The sequence below is a fragment of the Exophiala aquamarina genome (assembly GCF_000709125.1).
Source record: "Exophiala aquamarina CBS 119918 chromosome Unknown aczIA-supercont1.8, whole genome shotgun sequence".
In the NCBI taxonomy this organism is placed as follows: Eukaryota; Fungi; Ascomycota; class Eurotiomycetes; order Chaetothyriales; family Herpotrichiellaceae; genus Exophiala; species Exophiala aquamarina.
In genome coordinates, this window is record NW_013550580.1 from 137846 (window position 1) to 151880 (window position 14035).

The window sequence follows — 14035 nt, forward strand, 5'->3', positions numbered from 1 at the left end:
AACTCCGTAATTCGTGCCAATTGACTGTCGTGGCCCGCCATCCACGTAATCGCTATTGTAGTCAATGTGCTCCAGCTGTCTAGTTTCACATTGAGATACCATCGATGCCAATCTATCGCTACTTTTAAACTCGATCCCGAAACCCTCTCTCTCTCCGTGCAAGTGCCACGAGTCTGTGTCCCTTGGTCAACTAGTTTTGGATAGCCTCGTCTCCCCTGCCGACCTAAATATAGAGCAGCTGGCTCTCTGTCGCGCACTCTCAGCAGTACCTCAGGAGATTGTATCCTCCAAATTGATAGCAACCTCTCCCGATCATCAATCTAAATAGGGAGTCTTCTGGCCAAACGGTTTGTCGACGACCGGGGTCATCGTCATTGTTTGAAGAATCCACCGAGTACGGCGAAATGCGTGATAACTGGCAGTCTATTCTATCCTGTCCCTAGTCGTACATCTTGGATTGGGACAGATAGTTTGCCTTCCCAAAGTTGCATCACACCCCCATTACCAAAAGTAACCCAGAACCCCAAAAGGAGTTTGTGAAAACCGTTGGTCCTTCCCATCGAAATGAGTAAGGAGGTGGGAGTCATGCATAGCCACACCTGTTGTATTCGTAACCGCCAACTCAATTTGTCCAATGGCGTGCTTGGCGGGGGCCCATGCCTCTGTCTTTTGATTGTTCTCGGTTCCCGTGATCGCTAGCACAGGACGGCGATGCCATAGCCCATAACCTGTCTCACACACTTTCACACCTCTTGTTCCAAGTTCCAGATCAACCACCAACCACGAATGCTCAGCTGCCAGCCGACGACGTTCCTATTATGAAATAGTGGACACGTCGGAAATGAAAGAGTATTATCATTCAGCTGAGCTGTCTCTCCTGAGCCATGACCGACGTATTCACCAGATGGCGCAGCGCCGCGATGGAACTTGTTCCAAATTTACAACCTCGTAAAGTTTCAGGAGAGTGGCTTTCTTCTCAGCGAAGTTGTAGGTCTCTGCGAAGGCCTAGCCCGAATCAGTAGTGGCAAGGCTCGGATCCAGCAGCTCATTAGGCCACTACCTGATGAGTCACTCACTCCAGAGCAATATTCGAAGCAGAAGACTGCCCTCTAGAATTTTACGATCCCAACAGCGGACGTCCGGTCTCTTCCTCTGTCGCCTCGATTGATTCATCGAGCTGGTCGCGGTAGAGGATGTAGTGCTGCGTAATGAAGATGAGATCAAACGCAATACTGATATTGGACAGCCCAAACTTGAGAGAGTTTCCGGTAATGCCACTCCAGTCTCCCTGGAAGCTGGCATCTATCAGAAGTTGCAAGAGAGATAGGATACCGCCCACCATGTCAAAGAGGATTTGGTCTATACTCCAACCTTGAGTGGACTTGCGTTGGTAATTCATCCATGCTTGGGGAATATATTTGACAAAGGTGCAAACAAGCTTCACGTAGCCAAGGGTATAAAGCTGGACAGGTCGAGTCAGTTGTGGATTGTACAAGAAAGGCACATTGCCATACCACATCAATCCAAGCCCAATCTCGGGGACTCTGACCGTATGCGCCAGATTGTCGATACACAAACCCAGCGACAGCGGCGACAGCAAACAGACTTCCCCAAAAGATGCCCAAGACAGGCCGAGATGTTCTCGCCCTACCGGAGCCTTTAAAACCCCAGAGACTAGAGAAAAATTGAGAATAGGTCAGCAGGACCATGAGCACGGCATGTATGCCGAAGGCAGCGTCGTTGAAACGGACGGTCGGCTCTGGGGCAAGAGGGTGTCTTGCCGCATATTGTTCTCGGATTGTAGGCGAATACAGGAAGAAACAGGTGGAAACACTATAGCAAACAAAGCCGAGAACATTGAGGGTTGGAAAGTCGATTCCAAAGCCTTGAGTGGAGCGCCGTTTCCAGTTCAAGATGGGCTGAGGATAAAAAGAGAGTGACCACGATATCGTGTAAATCCATCCTGCTGTCCTTTTGGATTAAGACGTCATCAGTACTTGATAGTGGACGGCAATTTACTCGCAGCGGTGCATATGAATGTGTATGATTACCTCGATAGAGCTCTCCCAAACCGATTCAGCTGGTCGTGGTCAAACATAGTCCAGCTTGATAGCCAACCTTGCACCTTGATTTGATAGTGAGTCTCCCGCGCATGCAGCTGGTCTAGTCAGGATGTTTACTTGATCCATGTGCTGTGTGCTTGGACGAAGGAGGGAAAGCAGCTAGATTAAAGGTCGATCAAGCGTTTGACCCCTCCATTAAAGTAGATTTCAGTACATACAGTAGATGGAAGATTTGGTGAGAGGTGGGATTAGTGGCCTTGATAGGCTAGAGCTTATTAGCTAGTCACTAGGCGCCACTAGCTGGGCTAGCGCTATCGCCGATGTGAAGAAGGTGCGATAGCAAGGGTCCTGTCGGATTGTTGCCCTTGCCAACCACGGGGGTCCGACTTGTGTGACAAGTACAGCGAAACCAACCCACTGGCAACCCAGACCGTATCCCGTCAACTGCTCATTGCCTGCGCTCTCATACTGTCACAACTTGGACTCTAGATCCAGTGAATCTATTGCAAGCTCCTCACTATCAAGCACAGATACCAAAACCCTACCTACAGAGCACTGTTCCAAATATCAACCAGTACCACTACCATCACCACAATACCAATACCCCACCCAAACCCCAAACACCTGCTACAGCCTATAGCACCGTAAACAAAAAGCGAGGCCATCCTCCAGCTGCCCAATCCACCACCTACCAACGATCCAACTCCACCGCCTTCGCGGACCCAGACCCTTGAACCGGTGTCTCAAGCTGGTAGCAATCCTTTTCGGACTGGATGGTAAGTCACACCAGCAGCTAGGAGGAGAACCTCCGGCATTCAACAAGATCAAATACGACCACAGAGCCATCAACGACCATGTCGCCTTCGCCACAGCTGGCTCCCCCAGGGAGTAGTTCCTACGACTCGAGCACAATGCATGTTGGCGATGGGACTTGGGATGCTGGCCGAGACAATTTTCTCCTCCCGAACTTAGTCGGCTTGAACTTTGCGACCATGAGGTACAATGGTAAGAAAGATCATCTGCATTGTTGCAAAACGCACAGACTAAATCATTTTTAAATAGGCATGGGCAATCGCTTCTTCACCATGAATGGCTACCACGCTTTGGTCAGGGCGCACGGTATCATAGCTGCCATCACATTCCTAGGAATTACGCCCTTGGCAATCTTCCTCATGAGATTCTACGGTCGCAATCCACGTCTAGCATTTCGGTCCCACATCTGGCTTCAAATCCTGACACTCCTCCTCAGCACTGTCGCATTCATCTTAGGGTTCATGGCTGTCGGTCCCGAGAGAAGTCTCTCCAATCCTCATCATGGCATCGGAGTGGCCATCTATGTTCTTATCTGGGTCCAGGTGCTTGGTGGATGTGTCGTCCATTCAAGAGAAAAGGGGAAGTCACGTCGCTATAAACCCATGAAAGTCATGTTGCACCAATGGTTTGGACGTGCCATTGCTCTGCTCGGCATAACCCAAGTCGCCCTCGGTCTCGCATTGTACGGTTCGCCCTTGTTCCTGTTTGTCCTCTATGCTCTTTTTGTCTTGGCTCTCGTCGTCCTGTGGTTCATTTTGTCTTTCTTGGCTGAACGTCGCCGAGGAGAGCATGGTAGCTACGGGGGTAGCTACTACAGTGAGGACATTGATGAACACCATAAACAGAAGGAAGGAGGCGGCGTTGGGAAATGGATTCTAGCAGGCGCTGCAGCTCTTGGATTGGCTTCCCTGTGGCGGCGGCGGTCTAAGAAGGAACGCGCTCGTCCAAGCGTCGTCGGCACAGACACAAGTATGTCGTCATCTTACATCTCCGATGAGAAATATTCGCATGTCTCGCCCAAGCGCAAGGGCGTCGGCGATCGCCTTTTACAGGTTGCAGCGATTGGTGGGGCGGTTGCTGCTGCAAGGAAGCTGTTTGGCAGAGGTAAAGATGATGAATCCGATGTTGGCCCGTATCGACCACCACTTGGCGGTAATCAATCAGTAACAACAGACTCCATGTCTCGAGTCGAAGAAGGAAGGCCACCCCTCCGACCGACCACACCAGTTGGGAACAGTCCAGGATATATACGTCCTTCTCATCCTCTCGCCCAGCCTCCCATGACGCCAGGCTCAACAGGCCGAAGGAGCTCTGGCTCCTCATCTTACTATGATGATTCGTTTGTCTCCGGCTCACCATCGAGACGTGACAGAAGAAGCCATACTTTTCGAGATGCTTTGGCAGCAGGAGGGGCGGTGTTTGCCGTCCGATCAATCTTCAAAAATCGGCGGCAGAAAAAGGAAGATCTTCGCGCCGAAACACTGAGAAAACAGAGACTTGAGCAAGAAAAGATTCAGCGAATGGAATCGGTGCACAAATACACGGGTGATGGTGTAAGACCCCCGAGACGAAGCCATCACCACAGGATAGGTAGCCAAACTGCTTCCGACATATCCAGCTCACTTGAGAGCGGCACTCAACACGGCATGAGCGGTGCTCTGCCAGCCGCAGGAGTCGGTGCTGCGGCTGCGAGTGCCCTTGCAGACAGAAACAGGATCCGTCCGGTGGGCCAAGATCCTCCTATAGTTGTCCCAGGTCCGGCAACAGCTGGAACCCTACCTGATGTTCCTCCCCCCCCGCCTCCTCACCAGACCGACTATGCTTCTTCTGGGAGCGAAGTCTATACTACAGCTTCCGGCCGGCAGCGGCAACGTCACCACCAACATGGTGACGAACTTGCTGGTGGTCTCGCTGGTGCTGCTCTCGGAGCCACAGCAGCGGAAGCTCGACGCCGCACCAGCGGGCGTAACAGTGGCAATACAGACTCGGTAGAGTCGCCTCCGGTCTCTGTCAAGATCAACATGCACAATGACGGACGCAAAGTGACACTCCGTCGCCTCACGGAGGAAGAAGCACTCGCCCAACGTGAAGCGAGGCGGAAGGAGAGGCAAGCAGCGGCCGCAAATAGAAGAAGACGCAATTCCAGCCTTAGCAGCAGCGACTTGGGAGAAATCAGTGGCCAAGCGGGAGGAACCAGTGCAGAGCGTCGTTGGCGGCGGACAGAAGCGCTTGAGGCACAGCAAGCAGCAGAGAATGAAGCGGCAGCAGCAGCTAATCTTCCCCAACCAGTCTACACTCCTGCAGCATCCCTATACCCTACACCTCCACCGCCAGGTACAGGCGGTATTGGCGTCGATCCCACCACGGGACAGACTTACCATGTCCCTCTCCCACCGCCAATACCAGCATCGGTGAGCAATCTTGGGCCCGCAGGTAGTATCACAAGCCCTGGCACGGAGACCAGCGGGGCGACCGAGTACGCAAATAACCGGCGACGTAGAAGGGCTGAACGAGCACAAGCACGGCTGGCTCGGGAAGGCAGAGCACAGAATACGGTCGACTTTACCTAGGAAGTACACAATCGTACTCCACCACAGGTTGATATGATGCAAGAATAAAGCTCGACCCCAACGGAATACCTTATCCGCCTCCTATCACTCTTTCTCGGATGCGCGGAGGAGCGCAGCATAGGAAGCAGGCCTTGACGAAGTATTCCATCTTTGTACGGCATGACGATGACGATGACGCTGATGGTTGTTATTCGATGGGAGTAAAGCAGTGGGTGGCATGGCGTCGGCGTTTCCTCTCCCTCTCACCAATTGAAGCATTCAGTGATAAAAGAAGCATGAAAACAGCGTACTTAATTGTTTTGACTTTTGGGTGAGAATTTGGATGGACATCCGTATCTATCTTGATGACGACATGCGAGCAAGCAAGAAAAATGGGAAACCCAAGTCGGGAAGGGGAGGCTCAGAGGTTGTTTTAAAGGAGGGTTTCGAAATTTTCTCATTTTCTTGCATCTGCACATGAATGACACCAGGCACCGGGTTATCGTGTACGTATGTAGCCACATTGTACAGTACGTTTATTGGACACCGACGTCGAAGCAATGAATGAACGCATATATAGCATGGCATGGACAAGGAAAAGAGCAAACATCCTCGGAATGAACATTTCCGGTGGCGTCGCTTGACTCCCTTCCGTTCCTTCTGTGTGTAAATGCTATGATTCTAGAGCATCTGCGTACTCCGTATGAAGCGACGCAGCAGGAACCTCTGTACTTGCGCTTGTTTCGAGAATTCGTGCACCAAGGGAAAGGGAGAGAACGTAAAGAGGACGGGGGAACGAAGGGGTACGCAGACAATGTTCTGGAAAGCCGGTAGGATGTAGCGATCATGTGCGGTGCGTGCAGTGTGTATACTTAGTACGTATGTGTGTACTGACGGTATGAATGCGTAGGTGTATGTATGTCTCGATGGCATGGATGACATGGATGTATACGTGCATGGATGCGTTCCCTCCCAGGGAGGTAGGCCAGCAGGCACAGACAAGAGTCGGTTCGGTGCTCCGCCTACAGATGTATGTACATGGCATCGTGGTATTCGTTCTTCGTAAGTAAGTCCAGCAAGTGCACCCAAGCAAGGACGCGGGCAGACAGCCAGACCAGCAGACCAGCAGACCAGCAAGCAAACAAGCAGGCAGGCGCTGTATATGTATATACGTTTGTACGGATTGCGCACAGATTGTTCATCAACAGCAAGAAGTAGGCAAAATAACAAGCAAAGTGGTATGCGTGGTGGATTCGGAAGACATCAAGAAGATCATTCCATGGCACACTTCAAAGAAAAAAGGGATGCAATGCAACACTTGACGCCTTTCCACTGCCAGTGCCCTCCACTACCCCTTCCCTCCTTCCCCTTTCCCTCTTCCCTCCCACTGTTTAGGTTCAAAAACACCCCTCGACACTCTCAAGCACCAACGCCATCCGCAATCTGGTCATACCACCGCCCGTGAGCCTTGAGATCGACGGTGCGGATCTTCTCCAGCAAGGTTACCATTCGATTGACCTCCTCTAGAAACTCCGGCATGCCAATACGGGCCAGAAATTCTGCGGCCCCGGTGGTCATGCGCACCCTCTCTGTTGTCCCCGTGGCGGACAATCTCGCAAAAACATGTTCGCGTAAGGATTTCAACAAAAAGCTCGCGATTTGTTCGGTAAAGATATCTTCTGATTGACTTCGAGTCGCATCCAGCCCGGACGGGTCGTAGATTGACTGGCTGTGGATGGCGTCTTGCCGCTCATGCTCGGCAAGGTCGGCCTGCCGCGCTGCAGCGACAGCTGGCGGTAAGACCCTAGAGACGAAGTTTGATACTCCTTCTTTGGTTGAATCGGGCATGATGTGTGATGAAGATACCAGTGAGACGACGCGTTCTCCACCCGTCGTGAGAAAGTCCAAAGCCATCAGCCTCTCAGCATCCTTGGTCCAAAGAGACTCTCTGTTGCGTCTGAGGCGAATCTTAGTGGTGAGCAAGATTGAGGAAGTTGCAATTGTTTGAAACACGCGGGCACGGAGTTTCAACATCCGAATATAATCGAGCTGCAGTGTCTCTGGAAAATCTTGATATTCCAAGTGTGCATTGCGGAAAACAAGGTCAACCAGTCCTCGGGCATAAATAGAGTTACCATTCAGGTTCGCCGGCGATAAATTTGACGTTGCAGTCTCCCACCAATGCTTCGTTCGTTCCAACGAATGAACCTCGTCTTGTAGTTCGCGTTCGAAGGAGACTATTTCATGTTCGTGACCCCGTTCAGCTACGGATTGCGATGCAAGTCGGAACTGGAAATTGATGTGATCCAAGGTCATGAGATCAATGATGTTGATGAGATCAAAAAGTCGCTCGATGGTATCACCTCTGCTCGATGAGAATGCTGCAACGGCCTCATCACGACCTGGCGAGCAGATTTGAGCAATTATTCTAGCAATGGTCTCGAAAAAGGAATCATAAGAAAACATTCCGTTGCGACATTGCTGAGTGATCAAAGTTGGATCCAGAAAGCCGTCGATTCGATCATACAGCGGGTGTCGTGGACTGACAAGATTGATCAATTTCTCTCGAATCAGAACTGCCATTGCGTGGGTCCATCTCGTGGTAGCCAGTCCACTGCCGTCTTGCATACTATTCCGCATGCTTGTTTGGAGAGAATCCATCAAGTCCTTTCTAGCATCAGTCCAAGGGCGCTGTTGAACTTCAAAGGTGCCGTTGATCTGGATTTCATGTGCAATCTCCCGGTTTGAAGGCAGAACAGTCATTATCTGTCCAAGGCTGTCTGTGATGGACGAGGTCTTTGGAGATTGCTCTCGAACATCCGATCTTGGGGTTGCGGGAGGTGTTATTGGTGCCGGTTGAGCGCTGTTGGTTGCTTCGGTGGTGGGGCCTGTGGCTCTGGGCACTTGCTTCAACTCCTTTCGTCGGTTCTCGGAAGCGTACTGTTTGCGGGCCTTTCTCACCGCAAGCCTAACACGAGAGAGAGCTTCTTCAGATCCAGCAAGTCTCTTTAGCCTTGCGAGCAACTTGATCTGTTCTTGTCTGACAGCATCGAGATAGTCATCCGCCACGTGGCCGGCACGGTCGTTTTTGGTTGCTTGTAAGATTAGGTCCAGATTGACGAAAGAGCTAACCATTACATCGACCAGAACATTGAGATCTTTGCTTTTCCATGCATCGAAGGTAGAGCAGAAATCGTTGAAGTAAAACCCGAGAGGCTCTGTGATTGAAGCCAAAGTGGCAAGATGGGGACGAGCTGACGTTTTCCTCAAATATGACTCGAAATATTCCACCAAAACTTTGGCTTTCTCAATCAGCTGCTGTTCCTGGGGATCATTTCCAGCATGACTTAAGGATGGAACGGGATGCGCCAAGATAACATAGGAGCTGAGGAAGATTCGAACCGATTCTGTTTCTTCTTGAACGACTTCCAAAACCCCTAGGTGCCGTAGCAGTGCCGTAGCGGCGGTGGTGGTTCGCTCCGTAGCGACCAATCTTGTGAGGTCCTCGAATGAAAGCTCTTTAGCACTTGCCAGATTCAACTGTAACCTAGCGAAATCGGCAAGGACCTTGCGCCTTTGGTGCAGTCTCCAGGCGCGTTGAATGACCTTGGCCGCATAGGTACGATTTGAACGTTTGAGTGTGACCGGGGCAGCTTTCCTTTCCTCCACGGCAGCCAGAGATCCTGATCTTGGTCGCCTCAAGCCTTGTTGATAGAGCGATTTCCGGCGAGCCGCCTCTGCGAACTTCTCGGCCATTTCTTCCTTGAGCCTGGCCAACTCTGCTGCCTTTTTCTCTTTGGTTTCCCCCGCGATCTTTTTCGCTCTCCGCACTTCTTCCTCGCACCGGGCAGCGATATCCGCAAGTAGTTTTTCTCGGGCTGCTTGAGCCGCCAGAGATTTCTCCTCACTGTACGCATTTCTTTGGGACGCCTTGGCCGTAGCCGCGCGTAGCCTGACCTGTTCAGCATGAGCAGCTCTATCGGCCAGCCGAGCTTTCCTGCTCTCTATGATCGATGCTCGACGAAGGTGCTGTGCGATATGTGAACTGTGAGGTCCGCCATGGCTGGAAAGGGCAGAGGAGTGAGAATGAATGGAGGAGAGTGAGCTTCGGCGGGAGGAATTGGCCGAGGATTTTCTACGCGCGGTTGATTTTCTGTAGAAACGAGCGGCCAGGCGAGCGGGAGGCTCGGCATAGATCTGAGGAGTATGGTCATCGTCGGAAAGACCCATATCGATATCATTTGTCGCCGATCGCTCCTCCATAGTGGACAGGTCTGGTCGTACAGTGCAGAACAAGGTCTGGATTCCGTTTCGAAATGGTTCGCAATCCGCGGTCCGTTGAGCGAGAGGCTTGAAAATGGGAATTGGTAATGGAAAGTGAGAATTGGGGACGCTATCGAAGCGGTCGGTCGTGAACGTTAACAACAACAAAGAGGGCTATGCACAAACGAACAAAGGTAAGATCGGGGATGAAAGGAGGCCAGCGAAACAGAGAGAAGTAGGGAAGAGAAGGGAAGAGAAGAGAAGATGATGTTGGCAAAGGCCAACGGCCGAGGGGGCAATTGTCAGGACTCAATCAAGGTCGCAGGAGGTTGGGGAGAGTTAGAGTCAGAGTCAGATACAGTCTGAGCCTGCGGAAGGAGTTGAAGCCTCACGGTGGCCAGTGCCAGTAGTGCGTACTCGTAGTGTGCTTGAACCATCAGCCTGCTTGGCAATGGCGAGGCCAGCCAGCGGGCCTGCCGTGGATCCTTCTAGGCTGACTTTAGGTGGCTGTTGCAGGCGGAATAGTGGCTTAGTGGCCAAACAAAGGAACCCCTCCCCCCAAGGTCGCCCTAGCGCCCGCTGATGTAATAGAGCGTACTCCGTACTCCGTACTCCCTACGGAGTAGCCCTGTGGCAGTCTAACTTCCAAGCTTCTGGCTGGGGGGTTGGTGGGTTGGTGGGTGTACCGCTCGCCTGTGAGCCTGCCGCCCTGCACTCGGTACTCGGGTCTCCATGCCTCGCCTGGCGTACGGAGTACATGTATGTAATTATGTATCCCTACCCACGAACTACTGGGGCTTGCTGGGGGTTCGAGAGTACGGAGTAGGTGCTGATTTATCTGGTTACATCACAGGGCATGCGGGACAGCTTCCTGCAATCCGACGGGACGAACGGGGTTGGTAGCTTTCCGTTTGGTATGCTAGCACAAGGCTGCAGGTAAAAAGGAACTCCTTTTCTCTTTACTCCATTGGGACCAGGTACCATTGTACCAAACACCTCGCACGGAGTACAGGGCTGGCCTTAACTTTGTTGTGCTTGCGAGCCTTGGAACGGCTGTAGTGAAACTTGTCAAGTCGTGTTTATTTAATTAGATCCTACCAGCTGAGTAGTCGATGTGCATTCTGACCTCCCTCTTGAAACCCCCCAGGGTATCCGTACTCTCGCACTGACCACACCATCCCCTGAGGGGCTCTCAACAGGCTTCTGCGGCTCCGATTCCAGATGACAGGAACGCTCTTTCTTTCTCCTGATCCTTGACTTGCGCCAAGCGGGCTTGACTACAAGTAGTTAGTGCCCAGCTGGATATGACCTGCCTGTTTTCTGCTCCCCCCAACTCGAGTTTCGCCCCATGGGTGTGCACTTCTGCAGGGAACGGCGACTGAGATACGAGGGACTCCGTACAGTATCGATAGCAACAAGATCGGTTCGGTTCTTCCACGCCTCAAACTGTAGATCGATCGGGGATCTGCTCATGCCTGCTACGGTACTCCGTCCTTGTCCGGGAGTGCAATCTCCAAGAGACAATAGAGCAATACCCGGTATGGGAAAGCAGAGGTGTGAGTCCTTCCCACCTGTCAGAAGTGCATACACCCACACTGGCACTTAGCACAATGTGTCAATAGAAGTGGCTGGATGCCAGGCGCCCAATTGACATCGCAAATCCGGTGCTTTCAACTTCTATCCTTGCGGTAGAGCTGCAGGTCGACCCCGGCGCCTGATCAATCGCAGCCCTACTACTCCAGATCGATATTTCCCGTGATCCGAACTCCTTTCACTTTCACCCATTTGCCGTCTTCATGAGCTCATTACAAGGTCCTTGTTGTGAATGGCAATTACGAGTATGTTCCACGAAGACTTGATACTTCTATCCGAACTTTGACCTGCTGCGTTTCCGAGTCAGATCCGAGTGGCACTTCAGCCAGCATGTCGATGCCATGGGGCGTAAGTCTACCTCAACCACCCTTGCTACCAATCAATGGCGGTGTTTCAGCAGCTGGAGGCATATATCCAGCTGTGGCAGATAAGGTGCACCTGCTAGACCCCGTCTGCTCCCCGCGAAAGCCGAATGCAATGACAAGCGCTTGGCCGCTTGCTTGCCTTGATGCAAGAAATTCTCGAACGATGTTTGAGGTTGATTGGATCGTGACCGTGTTAATAGTCTCCTGCCAGAGGCAAACGTCAAAGATTCCTCCAAGCTTGAAATATTGAATCGTGATTGCCAGTCCAATCTCCCGCAAATGCAGAGTGTATAACTCCCTATCAGCCCCTGTTGCTCACCTACACGCAATGGCATGCTCCTTCGCAGGCCAAAGACTACACCAATATCATTCCGCTTAAGGGTACCACGATCACACGAGCAAGGGGTTTGTAGTCAATGTAAGAGAAGGACCGCGGCTTCATCAATCCTTCCCCATGGAGGACCGAGACCAAAGCTGTGGGGATATAAATGCGGTGAGTGTTGACATCCTCTTCGGGGACGCTCATGGCTCGAATTCTCATCTTGACAACGGCCTGCAGTCTATGTCATTTCAACAGGATCCAGGAGAAACGGCCCCCGAAACGCTCTCCGAGTACATGGACGGGCAGAACAGTCCACCAGACCTTCTCGCAGACGACGACGAAGGATACGGTGATGGTGCGAGCAGTCCTACACCTAGCTCAATGACAATAGACTCATCTGTCTATATGGGAACCTGGGAAAACGAGCGGTGCTATCCAAGTTATGGTCGCCACGAGTACGGCCTGCCTATTGATTTAGATGAGCAGAAAAGGATGGAGTTGCAGCATGCGAAGCATGAGCTCATCCTGGGAAGACATTATCTGGCACCGATCGGACCTGCACCCCAAAGAATCCTCGATCTAGCAACGGGAACAGGACTCTGGCCAATAGAAGTCGCAGATCAGACGCCATCAGCTCAGGTCATTGGCGTTGATGTGGCATCCATAGCACCATCGCTTGTCCCTCCAAACTGCTCCTTCGAAATTGACGATATTGAGCAGACTTGGAGCTGGCCCAAAGATAGTTTTGATTTCATCCATTTACGGGAGCCTCTGTTCTGTATCCGAGATTGGGACCGGTTATTCACTCAGATGTATACTCATCTACGACCAGGGGGCTGGGTTGAAATCGCTTGCACTTACATGCGGCCAGTCCGCAAAGGTGGAAGACTTGCTGTCAATTCTGAGTTTACACGAGCGTGCGACCAGCTCATGCAAGCGTCTGAGGCGTTTGGAACTTCATCGAGGTTTCCTCCACACCTCGCCGCTGACCTCCGCAACAAAGGTTTCGTGAACATCGTCGAGAATGTCTTCGAAACCCCGACTACTCCATACGCGGCCACCGAGGTAGAACAAAAGATTGGTTTGCTGGAGATGTTAAGCCTGGAGTTTGGGACACCTTCGATTGGATTACGAATGATGGAGAGATCATTCGGTTGGTCCAAAGAGCAAACGGAAACGCAACTGAGTACTTTCAAGAAGGGCGCAAGGACGCTCAGGAGAGGGGCTTATTTTCAGTAGTGAGTGGTCTCATATCTCTGGCTTGCAGATTTGAGAGACAGAGTCTAACTACTCGAGCACAACAGCTTCGTAGTCTATGGCCGGAAACCGCCTCACGATTTTTCGGCGTAAGACAAGCCTTCCCAGGGAGCAGAGGACACGACGCAATATCTATCTCATCGGTCACAGCCTGACAGAGCGAACCAAACGTTCGCTCAAGAGCCGGCCTAGCTGGAAAACCTCTGCCATCAGCTGATGATCTCGGTTCGTTCTCGTTATGAGGACTCCGCGCATCAACAATAGATTACAGGAAGAGTGTGAAAGGGAAGGAATCCACATATTACCTTTGGTGGCCCCGAGCGGGAACGGCTGTTCTCGCATTCTCACAAGAAAGCTTTGCAACATCATCTTGGAACCTAGCAATGTCGAGCCTGATGGGCACCTCGATCCGGATTTATAACTTTGGGACATCAAGTCCAAAATTTTCGACTGTTTATGGTGTCGACCCGGATTTCTCTGGAGCGATACCATTGGCTCGCTGCCCACTGTCCAACCAGCACTCTGCGATATTGGAGAACATTCATCGACTGTGTCTTCTGTCATAGGCAAGAAGATCTCAAGGATCGTCCGGCTCAAGACAGGTGTGAATCTGAGGTGCGCAGTTCGAGCACTCTCTAATATCCGACGAAACAAGCCATTAAGGAGTCCAAGCTTCCTTTTGGACAGTGTAACAAAATGTAGTATAACAGAAATGTATTTATATACCTATAGGAGGAGAAACAGAACTCGATATTTTTACAATTCAATTTGTGCAACTGGATCTGGGTTCTAGGTATGCAGGACTGAAAA

The 14035-nt window shown here is 51.5% G+C and overlaps 4 protein-coding genes across 4 annotated transcripts; 2 read left to right on the forward strand and 2 right to left on the reverse strand.

The window, feature by feature from the left end:
• Positions 1-1117: 1117 nt before the first annotated feature.
• On the reverse strand, positions 1118-1962 carry A1O9_08632 (uncharacterized protein; the record flags this gene model as incomplete). The annotated part of the gene is made up of 3 exons (XM_013402116.1): positions 1118-1462; positions 1515-1919; positions 1942-1962. 3 exons carry the CDS (start codon positions 1960-1962, stop codon positions 1118-1120), a joined length of 771 nt encoding a protein of 256 aa, XP_013257570.1.
• Positions 1963-2917: 955 nt separating this feature from the next.
• On the forward strand, positions 2918-5446 carry A1O9_08633 (uncharacterized protein; the record flags this gene model as incomplete). Its single annotated transcript, XM_013402117.1, has 2 exons — positions 2918-3068; positions 3126-5446. 2 exons carry the CDS (start codon positions 2918-2920, stop codon positions 5444-5446), a joined length of 2472 nt encoding a protein of 823 aa, XP_013257571.1.
• A 1398-nt stretch (positions 5447-6844) lies between these two features.
• A1O9_08634 (uncharacterized protein) lies at positions 6845-9688 on the reverse strand (the record flags this gene model as incomplete). The annotated part of the gene is made up of 1 exon (XM_013402118.1): positions 6845-9688. One exon carries the CDS (start codon positions 9686-9688, stop codon positions 6845-6847), a length of 2844 nt encoding a protein of 947 aa, XP_013257572.1.
• Positions 9689-12100: 2412 nt separating this feature from the next.
• On the forward strand, positions 12101-13207 carry A1O9_08635 (uncharacterized protein; the record flags this gene model as incomplete). Its single annotated transcript, XM_013402119.1, has 1 exon — positions 12101-13207. One exon carries the CDS (start codon positions 12101-12103, stop codon positions 13205-13207), a length of 1107 nt encoding a protein of 368 aa, XP_013257573.1.
• Between the last annotated feature and the right edge of the window lie 828 nt (positions 13208-14035).